The 25,236-nt window shown below is 40.2% G+C and overlaps 2 protein-coding genes and 1 long non-coding RNA gene across 4 annotated transcripts in view; 1 reads left to right on the forward strand and 2 right to left on the reverse strand.

Annotated features, from left to right (window-relative positions):
• Positions 1–2,087: 2,087 nt before the first annotated feature.
• On the reverse strand, positions 2,088–4,142 carry LOC143116490 (uncharacterized). The gene is made up of 2 exons (XR_012985805.1): positions 3,079–4,142; positions 2,088–2,574 (listed from the first exon to the last, which is right to left on the reverse strand). It is a non-coding gene; the product is annotated as an uncharacterized LOC143116490 (long non-coding RNA).
• Positions 4,143–16,318: 12,176 nt separating this feature from the next.
• Positions 16,319–21,257, forward strand: LOC143117371 (tissue factor-like). The gene is made up of 6 exons (XM_076279066.1): positions 16,319–16,466; positions 16,608–16,722; positions 17,544–17,731; positions 18,014–18,195; positions 19,051–19,219; positions 20,800–21,257. The coding sequence occupies exons 1-6, from the start codon at positions 16,403–16,405 to the stop codon at positions 20,952–20,954; spliced, it is 873 nt and encodes a 290-aa protein (XP_076135181.1). The 5' UTR covers positions 16,319–16,402; the 3' UTR covers positions 20,955–21,257.
• A 377-nt stretch (positions 21,258–21,634) lies between these two features.
• LOC143117370 (ATP-binding cassette sub-family D member 3-like) overlaps positions 21,635–25,236 on the reverse strand; it is a 25,697-nt gene continuing 22,095 nt past the window's right edge. For both annotated transcript variants that reach the window (XM_076279065.1, XM_076279064.1), the window contains exons 21-23: positions 24,189–24,293; positions 22,344–22,400; positions 21,635–22,117 (exon numbers count right to left, since the gene is read on the reverse strand). In XM_076279065.1, the coding sequence (XP_076135180.1) occupies positions 22,040–22,117; positions 22,344–22,400; positions 24,189–24,293 (240 nt within the window). In that variant the 3' untranslated portion in view covers positions 21,635–22,039. The remainder of the gene's footprint in view (positions 22,118–22,343; positions 22,401–24,188; positions 24,294–25,236) is intronic.

Genomic DNA, 25,236 nt, shown 5'->3' on the forward strand with positions numbered 1-25,236 from the left:
ACTCAAATGTTGTGGGCGGGGCTAAGTTCGGCTGGCAAGAAATCCTGTGTGGAGCAAAACTTCACTTGTTTGATCGGCTGAATAATTTATTAATGTAGAATGGTTTAGATGCGTAGAATCCTGCTAATCTATTTACACCAATGTGTAGTTAACACCTAGATGGCGCCACTGAGTGCTGAGCTCACTATGGTGTCTGGCCAAAAGATTTACTTACTTACAACTTGCCGAATTCCTATCTACAGTATGGGGACATTTTAATACAAACTGACTGTGCATAGATAAATTAAGCCAGACACTCCAGCACAACAGGTCTCTTAGGATCACTTACAATAACAGCCAGAGCTGGAGAATTCTTGCAAAACAGGCTTTCTGAATCAGATGTTTGATTCTTCTCCCAGAGAGATTAGGAAAGTGAAATATTTGCAGATAACAGAGATATCTGTTGGAATGTATCACCCCTCTCCAGAAGTACAAAAGACCTCTAAAGCCTCTTGCAAGCTATATTGGACATTTTCAGTGTATTTTGTAACATCATGAATTATTTCAACTGGACAAAAAATATGACCTTTGTCTTTTTGTTGTTTCTTTTGGATGAGGTTAATACATTTCCATGTATGATGAGATAAAACGTATTTAGTGTCTTTCTCCGAAAATAAACTTTTAACTAATCCACATGGGATTAGTTACTTGCTGTGGTCACAGGTAGCTCCAACAGAGCCAGTCCACCAAAGCAAAGTGACAAAATGAAAAAAGAGAGATGTGTCTGAGAAGAAAGGATAAATAGAGAGAGAGAGAGAGAGAGAGAAAGAGAGACATGCTCCACCAAACAGTAGAGAAAGTTTTTCATGTTTTTTCCTGCTTCCTGGAAGTCCCTACAGGAAGTGAAAAAACCCCATTTCCTCCATAGTGGCCATCTGTGAGTGAGCCTGCGACCTCTGACATGACAGTCTCCGCAGCCTTGGCTCCAAAAACAGGGTGGCTCCAGTGTAGAGTGGACCTGGCGAGTCAGAGTCTGGAAATAGGCTCCACATTTGGGAGTGTTTGAGGAAAGAATGGGAAACAGATGACGGGACCTTTAATGGCCCAATTAACATGCCTGGGGAACATATGTGTGTGCATGAGGCACGGGCACAGGCAGCAGAGTGATCACCAGCACCTGGACTACTATCATAGACCCACGCTCAGTCAAGTAGTTGTGCAAAGAGATGGTTGAATTTTCGTGTGTGTGTGTGTGTGTGTGTGCTGGAGGGAGTGAAGGCAGTGTCAGATACACAGTGGGAAGGGTGTGTGTGTGTGTGTGTATGTGTGTGTGTGCTGGTGGGAGTGAAGGTAGTGTCAGGCCATCTGCATTTCCTCATAACCGTGTGTTGGTATCGTATCGTATGTGTGGGAGTCTGAGTGTTTCAGTAACTTATTTCCCAGACTTTTTTTTGTGTGTGTGCATTTTTGTCTGATTCTACTCACAGAGACGATTACCCAGGCTGTTGGCCGCCAGCCAGGGCAGACCAGACTGGCCCCGTTTGCAGGACTTAAACAGTGCAGAGCTTTCACATTCCGGAGCTGGTGCCAGCAAGTGTAGGCACTGACAGATGAGACGGCTAATATCCTGGAGACACAGAGGATCTCTACCTCCCTCTGTTCCTCCCGCCTTTCTCTCAGCACATCAATCTGTCCTCTGCATATGAAAAAAATGGGCTGTTAAATTAACATAAAAAAATCTTGTACATCGGTTGCATCAATTAAATCATGTCCACGAAGTCCAATTAATTCATGTTAAAAGTGGCAAATTGTATTCTGTTAAATTAACATGATTTTTTCATGTGTATGTGAAGAAATTGTTTCTTATCAGTCAAACATGATTTATTTTGCTTTGATGAACATAATTTTTACATGTGCCACTGATATATAAGATTGTCATAAGTCCAACATGATTTTTTTCTTGTTTGATGGACATAATTTTTTTGATGCAACCGATGTACAAGATTTTTTCATGTCATATTTTAAAAACTATTGCATGTCAAATTAACATGTTATTTTAAAAAGCCTCTTCAATAACCTGAAGCAATCAACCACAACTAGAATTTGAGTACACATTTACAACATTTATTTCACATTTCCAGACATTGCAGACAAATGAAATAAAAACGTGATGCATTTATTACAAAAATAAAATGTTCTTGGGCAATATTCGGTGCATTTCAAAATTGCTAGTCCCTTGAACTTTCTACATTGCAAGTCATAACTTTGAAAAGTACAGCCAGTGAACATGCAAGACACAACTTCATTTTTCCTCAGATGTGTGTTGACATGAATGAAATACTCCCTTTCGTTTGGCAAATTGGAACAGCTACATAGATGACACGAGAAGGTGGTTAACTGATCTAAGGTCTGACCTAATTGTGTGCCGATGTGAACAATAAGAGCGTTCCATGTTTTAAAAGTACAGGGACAATCTGTATATGTGCAGGGGTAGTTTGTGGTGCGGCCAAAGTGGGGATGATGGAGTTTGTAATGAGCAAGTAGATCAGACCTACTTTGAACCGCTGATTCACATCCCTTGCACTGCCACATTTACTGTGAAAGAGAACACAGAAAGGGAGGTTGATATACCAATACAGAATATGAATACAGACACACAACATTGTGATCACAACACAACTTTTAAAAATGTATAACACTTCATGAATCAAATTTACCATGTATTGTCCTGTGTACAGCTTTACAAACTCAGCATTACTCGTCTTAAAAAAGTACAAAAGCACATTAAGTGCACCAAGATTTATGACCATGTAGCATTGAACAGTTATAAAAGGTTCAGTTTGATGGAGAAGAAAGAGAGGGAAGTACAACACAATAACAAAAAGAAGGAGGGAGAGAGAAAGTGGAAGAGTTAGGTAAAAAGTAAGAAACCGATGGAGAAGAAAAGAAGAGGGAAGTAGGAATACAAGATTAACCTGAGAAAGGATGTATAGAAAGTATGAGGGAGGGAGACAAAAGAAAGAAGGGAGTGACCTAGAGAACAGGGCTGTGTGTGTGTGTGTGTGTGTGTGTACAAAATCATCAATTGCTGTAACTTACCTGGCACATGCACCAAATGTTCCAATTTCAGTAATGCTGCAGCAAGCTCCTTCGGAAGTGTATTTGGAACTGGACTGTGAGGGACCGTTTGCTCTACAGGTGGTAAATCCTCTTCTACACGCTCTGCAACACCCAAATCACATGATACAAACTCAGCATTACTCGTCTTAAAAAGTACAAAAGCACATTAAGTGCACCAAGATTTATGACCATGTAGCATTGAACAGTGAAAGGTTCAGTTATCTAAATGTAGCAGCTATTGTCCATATGCAATGCTAACCAGTGACTGCCAGATAAACAAAAATGCTCCTTTGGCTGTTTGAAGCAGGATTTCACAACACCGTTTTTCAAATATCATCATCAAAAAGCTTCAGCATTTATTCACCAGTTGTCATGGGTTTCAATGTACGCACGCGTTACAGCCAGTCATGCCTTGGCGCCATCAAAACCCAGCTAGCTTAGCTTGATGTACACTTTCTAGGTTCTAAATCCGCACAGCAATTGACGTACAGCAGTGACCACAACAGGTTCCCGAAAATGAAATGAATTCGCTATGAAACATGTGTCGAAATAGTAAAACACACACCACTTGAATACGACGAAAACGCCACAACAATAACCCCATTCTCGACCGTTATATTGGGCCACAACAGTAACCCATAGCTGGTATGATTAGATGTAAGAAGTTAGTGCAACTATCTGTTTGTACTGTAAAAACGCAATAGCTTGGCAAAACATTCGGAAAAGCTACCGAAGATTAAGAATCAATTGATATTTACCTCACATTGTAGATCTTGCATGCTGCTCGTAATGTCTTCAGAGCAAGAAAGCCAGTTGATTCCTCCTTCCCGCTTAGACTCAGGTCAGGTGCACGAGCTACCGGGGTGGTCACGTCACTTAGTTCTTACCATCCAACATGATAAAATTATGTGAATTTGACATTCTCAAGGAATAGCTTAGGCTCACATGATTTTTTTTAATTTCAGAAGGACCACTAATAAATCATGTGAGGTTCTTTCAATAAATTCATGCAATTTCAACAACCCCAAAGAGACCTTTTTTTCAGTGTATGGGGTCTTCAATACTATTAAAAAAGGCTGGATGCCTCACAACTCAAAACATCTTCATCTATCATAACTAAGTTCACAGCATATCTGTAGTAACTGCATGTTAAACACGGTCTATGGCAAGCGATTTTAACATTTACCCGCTAAGTTTGAAGATCTGGAATTAACATTGTAGATATCAACGTCTTTCTGAGTAGTCGCAATTATATTTTGGATAGTTGGAATTGTCATTCAAGATATCTGTAACGTAATTGTGACTAGTCGAAACTTCAGATAGAGATATCTGTAATTTAGTTTTGACTAGGCAAAACTGAATTACAGATATCTGTCATCACGTCGTGGAAAACAACATTCAACTCGTCACACATCTTAAATGACAATTGCAGATATCTTTAATTCAGTTTTGACTAGGCAGAATGAAAGGTGAAGATATCTCAAATCTACTAGATATCTACTTATTAGACGTTCTCTGTCTGTAGGCTAATTTCCCCTCCCCAACATAATCGAAGAAGAAGTGGGCTTATTTCCTTATTTCTATGAATGGAAGAAGAAGAAGCAGTCAATGTCTTGTTGACATCTAAAATAACTAAAATTCAGGGACACCGTGTGGTTTATTAGACTATCACGTTATCAACTGGCTTGATCTCTGTTTCGTAGCCTACATAGGCCTAAATTAGTAGGCCTAGGCTACTAAATGCACCAGCACCATCTACAGGAAACTCCATTCATAATGGTGTTGGCTGTAATTGAAAAAATCAAAGCAACATTGAATCATCAATTCTTGCTGCCAGCTCCTGTCTTGCATAGGCTGCAGCATTAAAAAGACGATTAAAAACTCCTTTGCCCTCTGGCTGCTCTGACATGGTGCTAATTAGTGCTAATTACAAAGTTAACAGTTAACAGGTGCTATGTGATTTCATGATTTGAACAACAACATGTTCTGCTCCCGCCTAAAGTAGGATGCGGGCCTAATTTGCATAGCAATACAGATATCTCTAACGCCATTTCGCCTAGTCAAAACTCTAATTCAAGATATCTATAATTACATTTTGACTAGACAGAATGAAAGTTATAGATATCTCCAATTTCAGATATCTCTAAACAAAACTCATTTAAGATATCTATAACTTGATAATAGATATCTACAATCAAATTATGACTATCCCTAAGTTTGAGATATCTACAACGTCATTTTGACTAGTCATAATTCCATTTACAGATATCTACAATGTCATTTCGCCTAGTCAAAACTTAATTCAAGATATCTGAAAAGGAACATGTAGATATCTTGAATTGAGGTGAATTAAAGATATCTTCAACTAGAGTTATGACTAGTCAGAATCAAATTGTAGATATCTCTAACTGGAATTACAGATATCTACAATTCAATTGCAGATATCCGTTGTGGATATCTGAAATGACAATTATGGATAGAAAGAATTCAATTGCGGATATCTAAAATGTTCGTTTTGACTAGCCAAAACTGAATTACAGATATCTGCAATACATATCCAGTCTAGCGGGTAAATGTTAAAATGGCTTGCCATAACGGTCTTTACTTAGGCTACTTTACTCAACTTAGGTTAACTTATAGTTTTTCTCGATTGTTTACGCATATTTTCTGAAAAGCATGCCTCATACTCTCAGAACTCTACACACAAATCAAAAAACACACACACAATGGGCAAAACCCCTTAATTCTCCTGCAAAATGAAACTTTACATTCAAAACAATGTTATTTCTTCTCAAAATGGTATTTTGTTTTCAAATGTTACAGTATACACAAACCATCATATGAATAGACATTTATAAGAACCAGTTGAACACTGACGTGCTCAATGTAAAACACTATGATGAATGGAAAGCACTTCTTCTCCGACTTAGGCCTTTTTTTGTTCAGTGTTACACTTACTGCAAACAGTGCATACATGTGTGTACAAGTGTGTTGTAAAATATTTGAGAATATTGTTTTTATACTCAGAACACACAAATACGCTGTAACAAATATATTTTATTTTTCCCCACAAAAACAATGTACACAGTGTACATCCCAGCCAACATAAAGTTGCACATACAGTGGTCTACATACAAAGCAACAGAAGAATGTACTGTATACAGTTACAGTAAAAAAAAAAAAACTATGCTGCATCTTCTCTTCTGTTTCGGTCTGGCCACAGCACCTCATCCACATCACAAGCATTATGCTAAAGCTCTGATTGCTAATTGTAAAACTGTGTGACAGGTCTTTGCCCATGTCAGAGTCAGTGTGCATAGTAGGGCAATTAACTTTAGAATTTAAATGGCAATGTGTTCCTTGTGAAAACAAGACATTTTCTTCATGAAAACTGTGCCAAATGCAGAGAATTGTGTGTAGTGTTGTGAAAAAAGTGTGTTTTAGAACTGCAACTTGAGTGTAAAGCAGGAATTGTGCTTGTAGAATTGGTTCAGGGGGTTGGTGCATGAGTTACATGTTGTGGTCATTGTGTCTGAAGTACCAGTTTTTGTGTGTAAACAATTGAGAAAAACTGTAAAATACGCAGGCTTCAAGAATCCCACGTACCGTGTAAACTTTCATCCTAATTTTTAAATTCTTGGACTTTTTGTGAACTCTGCCCCGTAGACTAATCTATCTCATTCTGTGCTCCGCTGCAGACAGTTCTGGAGTTTGTCCATGATTTTGACTTGTTCATTAATGTCTGTTTTTATTCCTGGTGCAGAGAGCAGTGGTGTTTTGTATTTATCCTGGAGCAGTGGAACAGTCTGGGCCTCAGAGGTTAGGTTCTTCCACATGAGCACAGCCCTCTTGGGTACTGGAGGAGGGTGAGACCGCTGTAATTGGTGTTCGTCTCAGAGAGTTCCGCTGGGTTCCTTAATCTGTGAGACTTTTGCTCTGTGTGTGTGTGTGTGTGTGTGTTTGTGTGTGTGCGCGTGTACAGTACATGTATGTGTGTTTGTGTGTGTGTGTGTGAGTGTGTGTGCGTGTGTGTGTGTGTGTGTGTGTGTGTGTGTGTGTGTGTGTGTGTGTGCGTGTGTGTGTGAGTGTGCGTGTGTGCGCATGCGTGTGTGTGTGTGTGTGTGTGTGTGTGTGTGTGTGTGTGTGTGTGTGTGTGTGTGTGTGTGTGTGCATTACATAACTCTACACTGAGGGACCTGCGCAATCCTCTGAGGGAGATATTCTGACTGCTGTCATACATTCACAATATGTTCTGAGGTCTACTATTCTGAACCACAGTGTTGCTACAGTCTCCTTGAGATACTGCCATGATTTCTCCCCACATGAGTTGTACAACAGGCCCACCACCGAATAAGGCATGAAATAATAAATGTTGTGGGATGATGGTTTCTGGGTAATTAGGAGCAGGTTTTGAGGGGAGTGGCAGAGCTGTTACCCTGCTCACCCTTTTATTTATCATTCCAGCTTCCTCGCCACTGGATTAGCTCATGACATCAGCACCAAGTGGAACAGGAACTTCTTAAGAGCACTGGCCAAGGAAGAAGAATGAAATGGGACTGAGGGAGGCGGTCATGTTCCGTCTAGTTTCTCATGAAAAATCAAAGGATGAGTTCTTCTCAACATGTAGAAATGATGTGCCGAATCAGGGTCATGTGCGGAAGCCAGTCTACAAATGTATGTTTCATCTATGTTGATGTGTCATGTGCGGAAGCCAGTCTACGAATGTATGTTTCAGCTATGTTTCATCTGTTTTCTCAAGAAGTGTCCATCTGTTTCCTCAAGAAGTGTGTGTGTGTGTGTGTGTGTGTGTGTGTGTGTGTGTGTGAGTGTGTCAGAGAGAGGAGGATCAGAGTAAGAGAAAGAGCTGACAGATGGACAAATAGAAAGAGAAAGAAAGAATACAGTATATGTGTGGAGTCAATCATGACCAAGCTAAGGCCAATTAGTCACAGTGTTTCCACTTGTGATGAAAAAATGATTGTTCTATTTATAAATGGTGAAGCCACAGTCTGGCTGATTCAGTCATTGAATAACTGGGTGAGGTTAACCTACAGGGCAAAGCCAATGAGTCTTAAAATGTGGTGATTACAAGTGGTGGGAATGGGGAATGCATTAGTTGCAACTGGAAAGAATGCAGTTCAAGTTTGCGATAGAGAACTTCTGGAACCAACCTTTTAAATTAATCCCTACTCTTTCATGACTAAAGGATTATCTCTGTATAAGTAAGGTGTAAGCACACTAATCCCGACGCAGTGAGTTGCCTGCTTCAGTAGCGCTCGGTGGGCGGGGCGGGGGGGGGGGGTGTGCAACTTGCGGAATCAAAGTATACACAAAAAACATCCATGTGCGGCACATAGATCAGCCACAGAGGCGACTGTTTGCTGGTCAACAATAACAGAACCGAACAGCCCCCTGGCGCCAGCAGCTTGCCCTGCCTCTTGAGGACAGGTCAGACGCTGTAGTCATCATTGTCAAATATATTTGGCTGGCGTGGCCGCCAGACTATAGGCCCCTCACTGTAGTGTCAAACATTTCCTTCCTGTGACTAAGAGGTGTCATGAAAAATACAATGGATTGCAGTATATGTATATTATAGTATATATAGTATACATAGTATATATATGTCATATATATATATATATATATATATATATATATATATATATACTATATATATATATATAGTGTCAAACATTTCCTTCCTGTGACTGAGAGGTGTCATGAAAAATACAATGGATTGCTCAAGTGTCTGAGAAATAACTGAGAAACCACTGCTCATCTGACCAGCCTCTGACTGAACTTTGGTCTCAGTAGGGCACTTCTGCACAAAAGGGAATATCTAAGATTACGCTGGAGGTGCGTCACTGAGAAGGAGGTTTCCATTCAGTGGAACTCACCTCTGAGGTTTTCACATAGCTCACACACACACACACACACACACACACACACACACACACAGTAGCCTACATTTAATAAATCACTACAATGGTAGTGTTTCAGATAAATTCACTCAAAGAGTAAATGCACTCCTTGCTGAGGTGGTGGCCAACTAATTAAGGACTTTAAGCAAAGAATGTCTCAGATAATTCACTCAAATTAATGACAATTATGTACTTAACAGTTAGTTTGTGCAAATTATCAATCTCAGGATGGTGACAGTAATCTTATTTGTCCCGACAGCTGACTGTGTTGGCTGTCCAGACATGTGACGGCTATGGAAGGAAATGCTCCTGTCCTTTTGACTTCAAATAACCCAAAGTCCCGATGAACAGGTTGGCAACACCTTGCATGGCAGGCTCCGCCATCGATGTATAAATCTGTGTGTGTGTGTGTGTGTCAGAGTTTCCGCTAGAAAAAAATGGTGCCGGTCAAAGTGACCGGCAGAGGTTTCGTTTTCCGGACATTTTGATGGTATGCCGGTCAAATATCCTATTATCCCTTCTTAATTAGTCAAATTGAGGAAAACTGGAGACAGGCTATGTAGCTTAAAGAATGACATAATCAGGCTGTATAGAATGCAACATGTTTATTAGCCTAACTTAAACATGCCTACAAGATCTAGCCAGTAGCCTATCTCTTCATGGACAGCAAGAGTCCGCTTCGTTCGTTATTTTAAAAAGACTAGGCTACTGTACGTTGTTTGTTGCTGCTACCCACGTTATCTCCAGTGGTGACTGTTTAACTTACACAGATGCGCACACACAAGAATGAGCGCTCAGTCGCTCACACCACTACCCCCTAATGCTATGCCTCTTTATTTGATAACAATAAATTAAGAAATGTTTTCTATTCTGGGAAATGTTTAGCTTCTTTTTCTTTCGGCCGCGGTTCAATGATACTGACAGATACGCCCGACACTTCTGCTTTTTATCTGGTGGTGGTGGAGTTGACCGGACATCTGAGGCTTCAGACGTTACCAATTTATCATCATCCATCGCGTCTGGCCTCTGAAAAAACGTTTAAGGCTGGGCCTGGCCATGTTTGAACCGCCTCACTCATGTTCGTTGTTTAACATGGACGTTTTAAGCGTGCGCTTTCTATTTGAAATGCAGCATAGGCTATGCGTGTTGTTTAATAGCTTAGGCTACTTGTCAAACGGTAGAGCCTGTTCATTTAAAAACATAGCCAGAGGACGTATAATATAGGCTTACATATTAAGGCTTATTCTCAAATTCAGATTGCGTTAGGGGACGGGATTATTAGCCAATTTCAATCGGACAATTTGACCGGAGAGATTTAATTTTGTCGGACATTTCATTTTTTTTCCGGCCAATGTCCGGTAATTACCGGACAACGGAAACCCTGGTGTGTGTGTGTGTGTGTGTGTAAATGGGTGAATATGAGGCATGAAATTGTAAAGCGCTATACAAACGCAATCCCATTTACCAAAGTGTCAGCCTCCTATACAGTGTAATTAGGTAGTGAAATAAAGGCAGGAAGTGTTGCTAGTTGCTTACACATGTGCAACCACTGATGGTGCAACAGGAGGAAATTGGGTGCAACAAGGGGCTTTTGTGATGAAGCCAAGAAGAAGTAGGCTATGGGCATTTATTATAAGGCATGTGGCCATGAAGCATGGGCATTTACTATAAGACATGTGACTAGCCATGAATCAGGCTAACGGAGCAGAGTGGAGAAATATAGCTTTTAATTTTTTTTATTTACGTCTTCAATTAGTCAGACTGTAACCTCCTTCAGTCAACCTGTGGAAACAAACCTTACACAGTCTATGAAACAAACAATTTATTGGTATTTTTGTTCCCTGAGGTTATGTATGTTTGAACGTCTCAATTCAGACTCTGAAGTTGTGAAAGTTTACTGACTTTGTCTCTGTTTACAAGAGTTGCTCAGATGGGGTTACAGATGTGGACTAATGCCATTCCTAGGACATTATGCTCATGCATGCCTCGTAAAAAGGCTCTTTGTGATGTATCCAAACACACAGAAAATCTCAAGTGCTTATAAATGCCTGAGAATCTGCTTCTTTAGTTTGGTATTTGGTTCATCAGGGGACAGGGGGTTGATCCTGAGACTGCCAGTTTCAGTTGGTCTTCAGTGGTGAGAAGGATATGTTATGGAGACACATCTACAATGCGTTGTACACATTGTATGACGATTGTATCTTGGTTTGCACAAAACATGTTAGCAGAAAATTAGATCATACTGTAGCTTTTGGACTCAAATTTTGTCCAAGCATTTCTGCTGCTTTGTTGCATAAACATTACAGTGCTGTTCTGGCAGGCGGGAGAGGGCGCGACAGGGCAGGCAGTGCCTTTGCCAGGACCCTCACAGCCCAGGAGGGAATAATCAGCCCTCAAGGAAACTCATCACAAGCTGTCTACCACAGAACAGCAAACATGCATACCAAGCACTATACCAACCATCTCTTTAGAAAAATATGCATGGTTGGCATGATGAAGCCTCCTCTCTCTCTCTCTCTCTTTCCTTGGGTCTGTTTATGCATGTGTGTGTGTGTGTGTGTGTGCGTGTGTTTATGTGGCTACAGCAGCAACACTCCGGATTTTAGGACCCTGAGCACTGTTCTCTCAGATCACTCGCCAACTCACAGGGCCCACAGCTAATGCTGGTTACCATGGGAGATCTAAGTTTCATAAAACAACACATCTTCATCTCCTGTTCTCATGACAAGCAGTGTGCTTGGACAGTCAGTATGAGGCAACAATTAGTCTGAAATTTAATGTTAAACAAAACACATTTAGAGAGGGAGTCAAACTTCTGGCAGCTTACTTGTTCCCATCAGTAAAGATTTTTGGAAGTGTCTGATTCACTGGACAAGATCTCAGGGGTGGAGTTCATTTGAAGTTCCTTATTCTAAATGACAGAAATGATGACTGAATTAAGCTGTCTGCTAGCAGCAACTTGACCAGGGCATTTTTCACTCTGAGGGCAGCTGCTTGAGATTATGCAACAATCAAGACTTAGGGTTGCCATGTTTACTGAGAAGTGCAAATTGACCACAGTCCACTTAAAATAGTCAGTTAGTTATTTCTGAATTCAACAATCCAGTCTTGGGCAATCACCATACCCCGATAGCAAGTAAGTAGGCTAAGTAAGTCCATATCTATAGCATTTTTTTCATGTGTGCAACCCAAAGCACTTCACACACAGACATCAAGACATAAACAAACAAAATTATAGCAAACAATTGAAAATAGACAGAAAAGATGCCGGACAGAGCATCGTACCCGCAACCTAAACATGTAAGGTAAATGTACAGTACATAATACTGTTCAAAGCGCTTGACAGACACAAAGAAGGGCAACATCAATAACTAGAAAAGCATTTCCTGAAGGAAATACAGTGCATGAAAATGCAAAAATATGATGTAAAATATCATACAGAGTAAAAACAAACTATATTTGTTGCTAGGTAGATGAGGTTTAATATAGCTGGAACTAACATGCTAACCATGCTACTTAGCTAATAATTTTTAGCAGTTTTGCTTAAAATGCTAACATGCTAACTATGCTAACCATGCTAACTAGCTACAGTGGGTAGGAGTCATAGTTGATGACAAGTAACAGTTACAATGGCTGAACAGTTAAAAAGTTCAGTAGGTTAAAGGGTTAAATTGTTTAACAGTGAAATATTGTAGTGAGGACTTTTATTTTGAAACAGTTTTTGGCAGAGGAAGCAGTTGAACAGGATGTGTAGTCTTAATAGAGCCAGTTTGTATGCTGGGCATCGGACATCCTTCCATCCATCCGTGAGCGGTGCTGCACTTCACTGTCTGGTCGAGGGGATCTCTCGGGACAGCTGGACCTGGGCTACTCTGCGGGAGATCTGCCGTGGCCGCCGAGCTGTTGCTGACCTGCGAGCTGCCATGCCAACTGCAGACTAACTGGGCCTCTATCCATCCATCCGTTAATGGTGCACTTCACTGTCTGGTTGAGGGAATCTCTCAGGACAGCTGGACCTAGGCTAGCTAGCTGCTACTCTGCGAAAGATCTGCCGTGGCCGACGAGCTGTTGCTGACCTGCGAGCTGCCATGCCAACTGCAGACTAACGTTAGCCTAGCAGTGAGGAGCTGCAGTCTCATGGAGTAACAGACGGTCGCTGTTAGAAGTCCACCGAGTTGCGGATCTACACAATCGCCCACTACTTCAGACTGTGCTTCCATTGATCTCCAGACTGCAGTCTACAAGGCCTAACGTTAACGTGATCTCCAGACTGCCAGTGAATTCACCGGGTTGATCATTTGCTAACGTTAAAGAACTTTGTTGGCATAGCCTATCGGTTGTGAAGACACTCTGTGCAGTTTTCACGGATCATCATTGCCCTTGGACATTTTCAGCTGGTTTGGAAATTGGACTAATTTTAACATCACCTTTCCCCTTTTTAAATATATTTTCTTTTTTTTTTTACTTTTTATTTGTTTATTTGTTTTGTTGTCTGTCTTGTATGTCTTGGTGTCACGGGTACACTGGCGACTACGCCGCTCCGTCCAGCATTTTTTGTATTTGTTATTTTTTAAATGTATTTGTCATGTCTTGATGTCATGGGCACGCTGGCGACTACGCCGCTCCATCCGGCATCGTTTGTCTTGTTATGTATCTTGTTTGTTGGAGCGCTTTGGGTTGCACTATGTGCATGTTAAATGCGCTTTAAAAATAAAACTGACTTGACTTGACTTGACTTAAAGCCTGAGACTGGCAGTTGATCCAGGTGGCCTGACCACCTGGCATAGGATTCTAATTGTTTAACGGCTCTATTGTGATGTCATCAGCCCAATGTTAAGTCTATGGGGAAATTTTGAGTAGTTTTTAATTAATAGTTTAAAAAGTATAAAAGTTACAAAGATGAAAAATACAAAGCCCACATGTCCTAAGTAAGACCTACGCAACGCAGTTTGAATGAAGTTTCTACGTTAAACGGTTGAAGCTGCATTAAATGCGTTAGAAGAAGAAGAAGAAAAAGCCTTGGAATAACAGTACAGTGCATTTTCATGCACTGTAATAAGTTTGATTAGGGCCTGTCTAAATCAATTAACACATTCTACTCTACTTTATCTTAATGGAATTTTCCCATCATGAAGTCAATCTTTTGAGTAAGTAAACAGCAATAACATCTCTAGCAGTAGCAATAATAGCAGGAGCATATCTCTAATGTTTCTCCACTGGCGGGGACCACTGGCGGTCTGCAAGCTATCCCAAGTGGTCCGCGAGCAGACGTGGTAAAAAATAATATAGATGAATTGTTTGCAAATTGAACTTTGTATGTAAATCCAAACAGTTCTGCAACACTACGCTAGTTTCAATCATATGAATCCCCTGACACAATAAGCAAGGTGCAAAGACAATAAGCAAGGTGGTTCAGAGAGTAGGCCTATTGTGTAATATAATGTTGAAGTAGATCTATACTGTTTTTTTTTTAGCTAAGTTTGAGAAACACTGCTCTAATAGATACCTCCTAAGTGAAAGGCATTTCCAACACATTTTAATTAATGAATCAAATAACAGAGATAAGATAGAGATAATAGACATTAAAAAAAACATCAGGCTATCCCATCCCATCCCACAACTGACAAGGTCTGCGTTGTTGCCATTTGAGAATACATATGATAATTTCTTCATCTAAAACATATTTGCCAGATATGTAAAACCTTATGCAAGAAATCTTGGCTTTCTACTTGACCCTGATTTTAAATTTGAGAAACAGATTAATGCTGTTGTCAAGTCATCTTTTTACCACCTTAGAATCTTAAGTAAAGCCAAAACTATGTTTTCTTTCAAAGACTTTGAGATATTGATTCATGCCTTTATTTCATCCCGCCTGGACTACTGTAACTCCCTTTATTTTGGTGTCACTCAGTCCACTCTATCCCGATTTCAGATGGTGCTAAATGCAGCTGCAAGCCTGCCTAACAAGTCTAAAAAGACACAACATATTTCTCCAGTTTTGAAATCTCTGCAATGGTTACCAGTGAAATTTAGAGTAGATTACAAAATTCTTCTTTTTGTGTTTAAAGCTTTAAATGGACAAGCTCCCCAATACCTAAGTGAGCTTGTACACTTTCACTGCCCTCCCAGAACTCTGAGGTCATCAGATAAACTACTGCTCTCAGTACCTCAGAGTCGTCTAAAAAATAAAGGTGACCGAGCTTTTTCAGTAGCTGGGCCCAAGTTGTGGAACAACCTCCCTTTTCAAATTAGAGCTACACCAACTATTGGTGCTTTTAAAGCCAAGTTAAAAGAACATAATTCTATTAATGGCTTTTAAATGAATTGTGGAATGTAATTATAGGCTATATGTATGAACATATTATTTTAGTTTTATTTTCCTGTTCCTGTTTTATTTTCCTGTTATCTGTTTTTAGTTTTTTTTTGAGCACTTTGGTCAACCACAGGTTGTTTTAAATTGTGCTATATAAATAAACTTGACTATGACTATAACTATATACAAATATTTTTAAATAATTAAGCAATTGAACTGAGTCAAAATCCTGAGATTGTAAGGCTGTATAAATATGTGAATAAATATAAATGGTAACACTACATAACTCATATGTGTAGGCCTATATGTAGTGCTCAATAAGGTCTGTAGTAAGTGCCATTACACATTTAGTATAGGTCTTTATTCAACAATTTCTTATTCTTACTCAATAGGTGAATTATTATTGGTAAATTCTGAATAGGCAACTAGTTGGTCTTAATCTAAGTTTATGGCTCAAAATAGAAAATCTAGAGCCTTCTAATACATTGTCTTAATATGTTATTCTGTCAGTAAAAGTCACATATTCAGACAGTGAACTAGGAATCTATATAGTCCTACCAGTAACCTTAGATCAAGATCAATTGGTTGCTTAATTAAGGATTTACAAAGATTAAATCATGTATTAATTACGAGTAAGAAATTGTTCAATAAAGACATAATACAGACCTTGTTGCTCTAATAGCTACATACATATCAAACACATTAATGGCATATAATTAATAACATGTGTTTGCTAAAATAAAGTGTTACTATATTGGTAGGCCTACTATTAATATATATATTATATCTGTTCATATTTGTCTTTATGTTAAACTTTATTCAACATAAGTTATGCAGTTATGTGCAAGAATATTGCCGGGTGACCTTATATGGGTTTGCGCTGACAAGAAGGGCTGGAATCTCCGAGTGAGTCACGAGCTCCCGTCGGGGGCTGCACGCAGCCATGGTAATAAATCCAGCGCAAATACCGCTTTCACTTACATTTCTGACCAGTTTTGGTGTTTGAAGGACCTTAAATAAAGGACGATCAATCCGTTTTTTTTAATTTGACGGTTGGAATTTGATTGATATGTATAACGCAGCATTGGGAAACGTAGCTGTCCTCGCGTTGACTCTTATCTCCGCGATTTCAGGTAAGTTATGCAGAACCATGGATTTACTCATGACAGAGCTGCCAATACGGCTTTGCTTGTCTATAGGTTTTCTTAAAAAAATATTTAAGACATTTGACCAGCAGTCCAATGAGAATGACCTTTCCCCTGTTTCTACCCTAGGTGAAAATTATCCACCTCGGGCGCAGAATGTAGCGTGGTCTTCCTATAACTTCAAGACAATTTTAACTTGGAGCCTCAAACCTACAAATTACTCTTACAGCGTGCAGTACTCAAGGTAGGCTTATTCATTTTTTCCCCACAGAATCAAACAACCAAATATTCACAGCACAACCAGTATTCATAGACATTTTGGAGGGAAGGCTGCTTCTTAGATGTGCTCCTTCAATGAATGCAGGATTCCAGATGTTTTCTATTTGCCACATTTTACTGATAAAGTTGTCGACAGTATGTCAACTTCATCAGTCATCTCCAACTTTGTCAGATACAATTCATCAGTTTGACAGACTTTGGTAACAGTTACATCAGTCTTCACAGATACAAAATGATGATGCTTCCATTATAATGCAAAACTGCTGTGATCAGGAAGGTTGTTTTTAAGGACAGCATTTCTGGAGACACATAGAGTAGACCCGTTCACAAGTCTTATGCTCAATTCAGATTTTTTGCTCAGATCCGATTTTTTTTGTTTAGCTGTTCACATTACCTTTTAAAATGTGACCTACATCAGATTTTCAGTGTGAACTGTTTGCAAGTAGTCAGACTACTTTCCTGAGTCTGAAGCAGGGGGCTCCCTTGGGGGGTTAGGATGATTCTAAGGGCCTAGCACTGACAGGGGGCCCCTAGAGAGCACCTGTATGGAGCCTTTCAAGAGAGTTCCATTATCAGCATCATAGTTGGCCCCACAAGACTTCCTTTTTAACATTCCATATGTTATCCTAATGCAGAGGAAGTAGATTGGGGCCCAAATAGAACGTTCAAGCATTGTTTTTGTTTACCTTGTTGAAAGGGTCTATATTATGGAGGGGAATTATTGTCTGTCAAAGGGTCTGAAGTGTAGCCTATTTGAGTCTGAAGTTGTCCATTTGGTCCATATAGACTGAGCGAGGACAAGACCATGCACTGCATCCGCACACGGGAGACGGAGTGTGACCTGACCGATAAGCTGGAGAACCTGAGGAGCACCTACACTGCTGACGTGATCTCCGAGCCCCTGCCCTCAGCCGAAACAGACTTCGTGGAGCTCCCATACGCCTCAGCACCTCACTTCTGCCCCTATAAAGAAAGTATGTGCTCGCTTTGTCTTTCAGTCCATAGCATACGTCTACTTCAGGTGTATCATGTTGACCTATATTATGCAGTTTTCTTTTTTCTTTTTTTTAAAGAAGTGATGATAATGGCAAGACAGTACATATTGGTGTATATTATGGAACATCCCATAATGTCAAGAGGCATAACTGAATAAGGATTTTAGGGTTCAGGTCGAAAGCTGTTCTTAGAAGGCTGTTTCATCTCCTGGGACCTCAGATGACCTGACTAGTGTATGCCTGTCCCCACCCCCCCGACAGCAAAAATAGGAAGTCCGAAGTTTAAGGTGGTTCAGAACGAGGACAAGACTAAGATGGAGCTCCACGTCCAAGATCCCCTGACGGCCATAAAGAGAAATGGGCGCCCGGTAAACATCCGAGAGATCTTCACGAGTGACCTGATGTACAAAGTCCAGTACAGCAAAGCTGGAAGCACAGGAAAAGTAGGTTGTCATTTTTACTGAGGATTGAGATTGTATTGTTTATTCACTGTATTACTGATTGTTATGTTTACTGATATCCTCAACACCAACCAGAATGCCTCTGTGTAGGCGTACAAATCTTGGGTCTCGGAAATGATATGGTGTAATAAGTTTACAACCACAATGGTGTGTACGTGTGACTCTAACCTTAGAGGATTACTCACTATATCACCGCAATATCCAAGCCTGTGGTGACTCTAACCTTAGAGGATTACTCACTATATCACCGCAATATCCAAGCCTGTGGTGACTCTAATCTTAGAGGATTACTCACTATATCACCGCAATATCCAAGCCTGTGGTGACTCTAATCTTAGAGGATTACTCACTATATCACCGCAATATCCAAGCCTGTGGTGACTCTAATCTTAGAGGATTATTCACTATATCACCGCAATATCCAAGCCTGTGGTGACTCTAATCTTAGAGGATTACTCACTATATCACCGCAATATCCAAGCCTGTGGTGACTCTAATCTTAGAGGATTACTCACTATATCACCGCAATATCCAAGCCTGTGGTTATAATCGTAATTACTTTTTCACTCCTCTTTGGTTCCATTGTGGATCATCTCCATGGTATTGCCTAATCGGTACAAACGGGGCCAGTTTGTGTGTTTCTAATGAGATTCATGTTTCTCATAAGCCGAGTTTGCCTGTGCCAAACACGCAAAGCTGTGTTTGTGTCACCCAAGAGCTTGAGTGTTGGTACATGTATGTGTGTGTGTGTGTGTGTGTGTGTGTTTGTGACATGTGTGTGATGTATGTCTGTCTGTGTTTGTGTCTAACAAATGTGTTATCTTTCTGTATCCTTAGAGCAAGACCCAGAACCACAGTAATGTGGTGAAGATTAAGAAGCTAGAGAGGGGCGTGAGCTACTGCTTCACTGTGGCTGCGTACATCAAATCCCGCAAACCGCAACATCAGATGGGTGCATGGTCCATTCCCGTCTGTTGGCCTCCAAAGACAGCATCTTTCTTTGAGGGTAAGCAGCACCACATCTGGTCTGTTCTTTTAACGATTCTTGAAAAATAGGACAAACCATGATGCAAAATGTAAAAATAGTTAATTATTAAACCTGATAATAGTTCCAATTATTTTCCTTATTTTGTTGCATTGCTCAAGAATCGGCGCTAATCCAGAGGAAAGGAAATATTTCTACTAGACACAAATTATATAAATTCAATTTAAGATTTGGACTCATCCCCTGAAGAAGGCCAATATGGCTGCAACACATATAGGCCCATGTGCTTTTAACTAGTTGCCATATTTAATTAAAGGAGTTAATTAAACAGAGTGCCTTTGCTACTTTCCTCATATTTCTTCAGTTCAATTAATAAAAAATATCCTATCATCTCAAATTAAAATTACGTCAAATTAAGTTCAGTTTAAGATCCTAAAATACTCATCTGCTCTTCTTTTGCTCCTAAAGGTGCTTTAGGAGAAACAGACCAGTATGTAGTAACAGCTCATTTATGTATGATTAACCAGCAATAAGACTGATTTAAAAGCAGCAATATTTTCCTCTGGGAAGTTAGTCACCATGAGCACTGCACACGTTAGTCTATGATGTGATGGAGAGCTTCCTAAGCTCCTTCCATTTCCTTCCACACTTCTGGTGATCTTTCAATCCACTGTGAGAATGTCCTGAGGATATATTTAGGAAGCTGTGCTAGCATTTTGGGTCTGGTACATTCCAATCCCCTCTGTTTCCCAATAAGTTGTGGTCTGCTCAGACCGTAGGAACAAAAAATGAAGGGGCAGGACTCTGCCGCTTCTGAGTCAGAGGCCCTTAGGGGTTCCACTCCACGCCGCAGCTGTGGAACTCAGAGGCTCCCTGTCACGCCTAGAGTCTCCTACAGTCTCCATACACATGTTAGCTACAGTACAAGAACCCAGGAACAGTAGCCAGAATGGTTAAAGGTACAGGCTACGGTTTTGGTCTAATTTAATAAACTTTTTGTGAAATTCAGCAACCCCGTGAACAGTCCTCCTCCAGCTGTATTCGGTGTTTGCACTCAAAAAACTCCAGAGATCATTAAGTGCAAGCTCTGTAAAGGGGAAATAAACAGTCCTCGCTCTGTAAAGGGGAAATAAACAGTCCACGCTCTGTAAAGGGGAAACAAACAGTCCTCGCTCTGTAAAGGGGGAACAAACAGTGACTCAGAGCAACAGAGCCGTAAACAATTCCAGGCAATCAACACATTATTTCAATGGCATGTAAGGGAGGACTATGATTTTATTGGCTGTTAAGCTGAATTATCACCAACCTCTTGACAGAATTGCTTACTCTTATTTTTCTATATAGAAATATAAAATGGACCCTATTATTTGAAAGTTTGTAAAGCAGCAAGAGATTAACAAGACTAAAGCAGCAACAGACTAACATTACTGTATCTCTTCTCCTCTTCTTCCTCAATGTTTGCAATGTTTCAGTGGAATAGTACAAGTTGATGTGCTGTTTTATTGTTCTACATGCTTTGACAACACTGTATCTCCCTCTATGTCATACTAATAAAGCATCTTTGAATTGGACTAACAGTTTTAATTCTCTCTCCTCCACAGAGGTCAGCTGGTACGTATTGGCAGGAGGGGCCGCCATCCTTCTCTTCATCCTTATTCTCCTGACCATCATGATCGTTCTGTGCTGCAAGAGGGCCCGGCTCTCCAAGCAGGTGAAGATCCAAGCAGCGTCTGGGATGACGACGACTACCGTATAGAACGCATCGCTGGGGATGAATCCAAGTCCCGGGACATTTGTACAGCACTTTGCGGAGTGTGGCTGGTCCACACTCCTCTCTTTGGGAGAAGCCATCTTGCACTTTTTAACCTGCCAGTTTCATAACCTGACAGGGTTATAGTATTTTTTTAAAGATATATTTGCTTTTATATGTTAGTTATTTATTTACATTTTTTTTGTGAAATATAATTTATTGATGAAAATCAGCTATATGTTCCAGTATTTTTGTAGTGTTTTGTATGATGTTAAAAGTTTTGCACTATTAAAACTTATGTGACTGGTACCACTACGTCCTGTTTCCTGTTAGCCTACTTCTGAAGGAGAGCCAGATGGCTAACAACTTGGTGTCCAGGTTTACACAGCTGGAGGATAAGGCTGGTAGACAGATTAACAGCGCCCCCTCAGGGCCAAAGGGGCTCCTTCAATCTAATAAACAGTCCAGTCTCCACATCCAACTCTGCGACACTTGACATTTATGGCATCTCATTAACTAGTTTTATATTCACTCCAACTCAAATAAACACACAGAAAATGAAGTATGGGTATTAAGGTTGGATCCTTCATATAAAGTTTTCCGAAGTGAATAAAATAGCATATTCTGAGGAAAGGGTTGAAATACCGGTATCAGATACAGAATGAAGGAAGAACCGGACACAAAAATTAAATGTAACATTATATACATATATTCATATACATTAAATACTTAGAATCATCTTTACAGCTTCTGTATCATCTGTCCATTAACAGGTGCACTGATCCTTTTATAAAAACATAACTTAAAAAAGATCAACATACTAACAAGTCCATTTGATAAGGCGTTATTCACCACTTTGCCTAAAGGTTTCAGTAATCACATTTGTGTCCCTAATCATCAGTAAAGGCGTTTTTTACATTTCCAAGTTTACCAATATGTTTCAGCAGGCACACATGAATCACTTCCTAAACAGTAATAAAATACTTCAGTACAGATAAAGTACAGGTCATTTAAAACCTTGATTTGCTAAACGCATGGATGGGTAGAAGTTCTTCTGCAGTCCTCTAAATATGGGCCTTCACCAGGCGATGTCAGGAACCGAACTGCACGGTCTCCTCTGTGATTGGCTTGAATTCATAGCCCCCTCTCCCGTCAATGTGTAGGTAGTACTGCAGAATATCAGCAAAACAGCACGCTCTGTTTTCACATTCGCTCAGTGTGTGTAGTTGAAATGACATTAAATGAGGACAGCTTCATATGGGACGTCACAGTAACACATCACAAACATCCAAAGGACGGCAAAACAAACATATCTCATACTGTACAACAAAATGCAGCACAACAGTGGGGAAACAGAGAAATGTGTGATATAATACAAGAGCTGATAGGACTCACCTTGTGGTGTTTCCACAAGGATTTCCTATGAGAGACTGTGAAGAGAGTGATGCCCACCTGAGGACAGAAAACACACACACACACAAACACACACACAAACACACACACACACACACACACACACACACACACACACAAATATACCCCTGAGATTAACAAAGGCTCAAATCCACTCACCACACACAAGAGAATAAACAATCCCCTTAACCCCCACTACACTCATCTGGTTTCACTATGCCCCCTGCCCAGAGACATACACTTTCAACACACACAAATACACATATGTACACGCACAAGCACAGACACACAGGCACTCACACACATGCACACACACACCAGAGTTTCCGCTTGAAAAAAATGGTGCCGGTTAAAGTGACCGGCAGAGGTTTCGTTTTCCGGACATTTTGATGATATGCCGGTCAAATATCCTATTATCGCTTCTTAATTAGTAAAGTTGAGGAAAACTTGAGACAGGCTATGTAGCTTAAAGAATGACATAATCAGGCCGTATAGAATGCAACATGTTCATTAGTCTAACTCAAACATGCTTAACTAGTGTCAATTTTCATGAACAAGAATCCGCTTTGTTCGTTGTTTTAAATAGGCCTCATTGTTTGTTGCTGCTACCCACGTTATCTCTAGTGGTTCAACAGTTTCACTTTCGCAGATGCGCACACACATTGAAGGAGCATGCACACCACCTAATGCTATTGATAACACTAAATTAAGAAATATTTCCTATTCTGGAAAATGTTTAGTTTCTTTTTCTTTCGGTCCGCGGTTCAATGATACCATTTGATTGTGCCGCAAATTATCCGCAGACCAGCAATTTCCACGTCGAGGAGGCCCTAACGCTGCAGATCATAGACAGAGAAAGCATGCTCTGTGAACAGAACACAGTTGCATGTCCAGTGTAGCCATGGGTGTGTCTACACAGAAAGTGTCTTGGTGCGACCTCCACTTCCAACGTCACTGATTCTGACAGATAGTGGAGCTGAATCATTCGTTCGTTGTTTCACAGACGTTTTAAGCGTGCACTTCCTATTTGAAATGCAGCATGTGCGTGTTGTTTAATAACTTTCAAATGGTAGAGCCTGTTCCTTTAAAACATAGCCAAAGGACGTATTCTTGCTTTAGTATAGGCCTATATTTTAGGCATATTCTCAAATTCAGATTGTGTTAGGAGGACGGGATTATTAGCCAATTTCAATCGGACAATTTGACCTGAGAGATTTAATTTTGTCTGACATTTAATTTTTTTCCGGCCAATGTCCGCCAATTACCAGACAACGGAAACCCTGACACATGCACACGCACACACACACACACACACACACTCTCTTTAATTTTGACATTTCTGTGAGTGATTTCTATGTATGTGAGATATATGGATGTATGTGTGTTTGTTGTGTTATGGTTGTATAAGCTACTAGATGCCTAAAATGTCCCTCAGAATGAATAAAGTATCTATCTATCTATCTATCTACAGTGTATGTATCTATCTAGTAATGATGATAATCAACACTACTGTACATTTCTGCAGTGTGTGTATCTATCTAGTAATAATGATAATCAACACTACTGTACATTTCTGCAGTGTGTGTAGATGTATCTAGTAATGATGATAATCAACACTACTGTACATTTCTGCACTGTGCGTATCTATCTAGTAATGATGATAATCAACACTACTGTACATTTCTGCAGTGTGTGTAGATGTACATTTCTGCAGTGTGTGTAGATGATAATCAACACTACTGTACATTTATGCAGTGTGTGTAGATGATAATCAACACTACTGTACATTTCTGCAGTGTGTGTAGATGATAATCAACACTACTGTACATTTCTGCAGTGTGTGTAGATGTAGTCTTCAACGTCCACGCTCACTGCGCTGGTGCACTCGTCCAGGATGGCAAACTGGGGCTTGTGGTAGAATAGACGGGCCATCTGTGAAGGCAACATTCCCATCACTCACAGGTGACCTCAAATTACCGTTTACAATCCCATGACCCACGAACATCCCCCCAAGCATCTCAAAACCTTGTAGTGTCCCAGGGCCGTAGTCACCATAGACATTGAGGGTGACGTGTCCCCCCCCGCCCCAATATTCAAATATGACCAAAATGTTCCCCCCAATATACGGACATAGAAAAATAAAGAAAGAAAAAAGCACTATACTAGGCCTACAGGAAACCAACACGCACCACCATCTGAAATGTAATCAAACGTAAATAACGCACAAATTAGTGACCTAGTGAAGGTTCCAGAGTAGCCTACACCCTGAGTGGTTTGTCCTGGTGGTTTTCCGTTTTTCCGTTAGTGGCGTGCACTATCAAAAGCTTCCATTTACTGCACCCTACTGCGGTGAGGTAGGGCTGTCAACAATATTGTAAAAGCTATCGGTACAATTTTCACAAAACTTGTTGGAAAGGTGTAGCACAGGCTAAGGAAATCCCATACATTTTTGGAGCCGATCAGACTCAAAGGGAACTTTGAAACATTTTCCATATTGTAGCCTATTCTCGCAATGATAGCCAAAGTGAAACCAGACATCCCAACCTGCAAAAAGTAATTTCAGGGAGGTATCACGAATTGTGAAAATAAAATATGTAGATTTTGGTAGTTTGGTCTTTTCATGTAGCCTTGGCAACTAGCCATCTAGTAGGCTATAGGCCTGAATAATATGCACATGAATTGACACTTGTTAAACTCACCTCAACATGTCTTTTGCAATCATTTAACCTGCCAAGGGCAATGCTAAAGTCACTGTTACAAACAGTGCAGCGTGCAAGACTAGGCATATCATTATTTTTTACTCTTATGAGACAAGGGTAGCCTACACTTTGAAATGGGTCTTACATTTTCCTTTTTTTGAGGCACTGACTCTGCC

The sequence above is a fragment of the Alosa pseudoharengus genome, unplaced genomic scaffold (genome assembly GCF_046254945.1).
Source record: "Alosa pseudoharengus isolate Yale_2024_CS ecotype anadromous, Long Island Sound unplaced genomic scaffold, YU_APseudo_1.1 YU_APseudo_1.1_scf_11, whole genome shotgun sequence".
Lineage (NCBI taxonomy): Eukaryota > Metazoa > Chordata > Actinopteri > Clupeiformes > Clupeidae > Alosa > Alosa pseudoharengus.

Bases quoted from the DNA above. Each gene is read 5' to 3' on its own strand.
- LOC143117371 (XM_076279066.1), top strand. From the start codon at position 16,403: ATGTATAACGCAGCATTGGGAAACGTAGCTGTCCTCGCGTTGACTCTT. The intron at 16,723-17,543 runs GTAGGCTTATTC...TGGTCCATATAG, and splicing joins TACAGCGTGCAGTACTCAAG to ACTGAGCGAGGACAAGACCA. The intron at 17,732-18,013 runs GTATGTGCTCGC...CCCCCCCGACAG, and splicing joins CTTCTGCCCCTATAAAGAAA to CAAAAATAGGAAGTCCGAAG.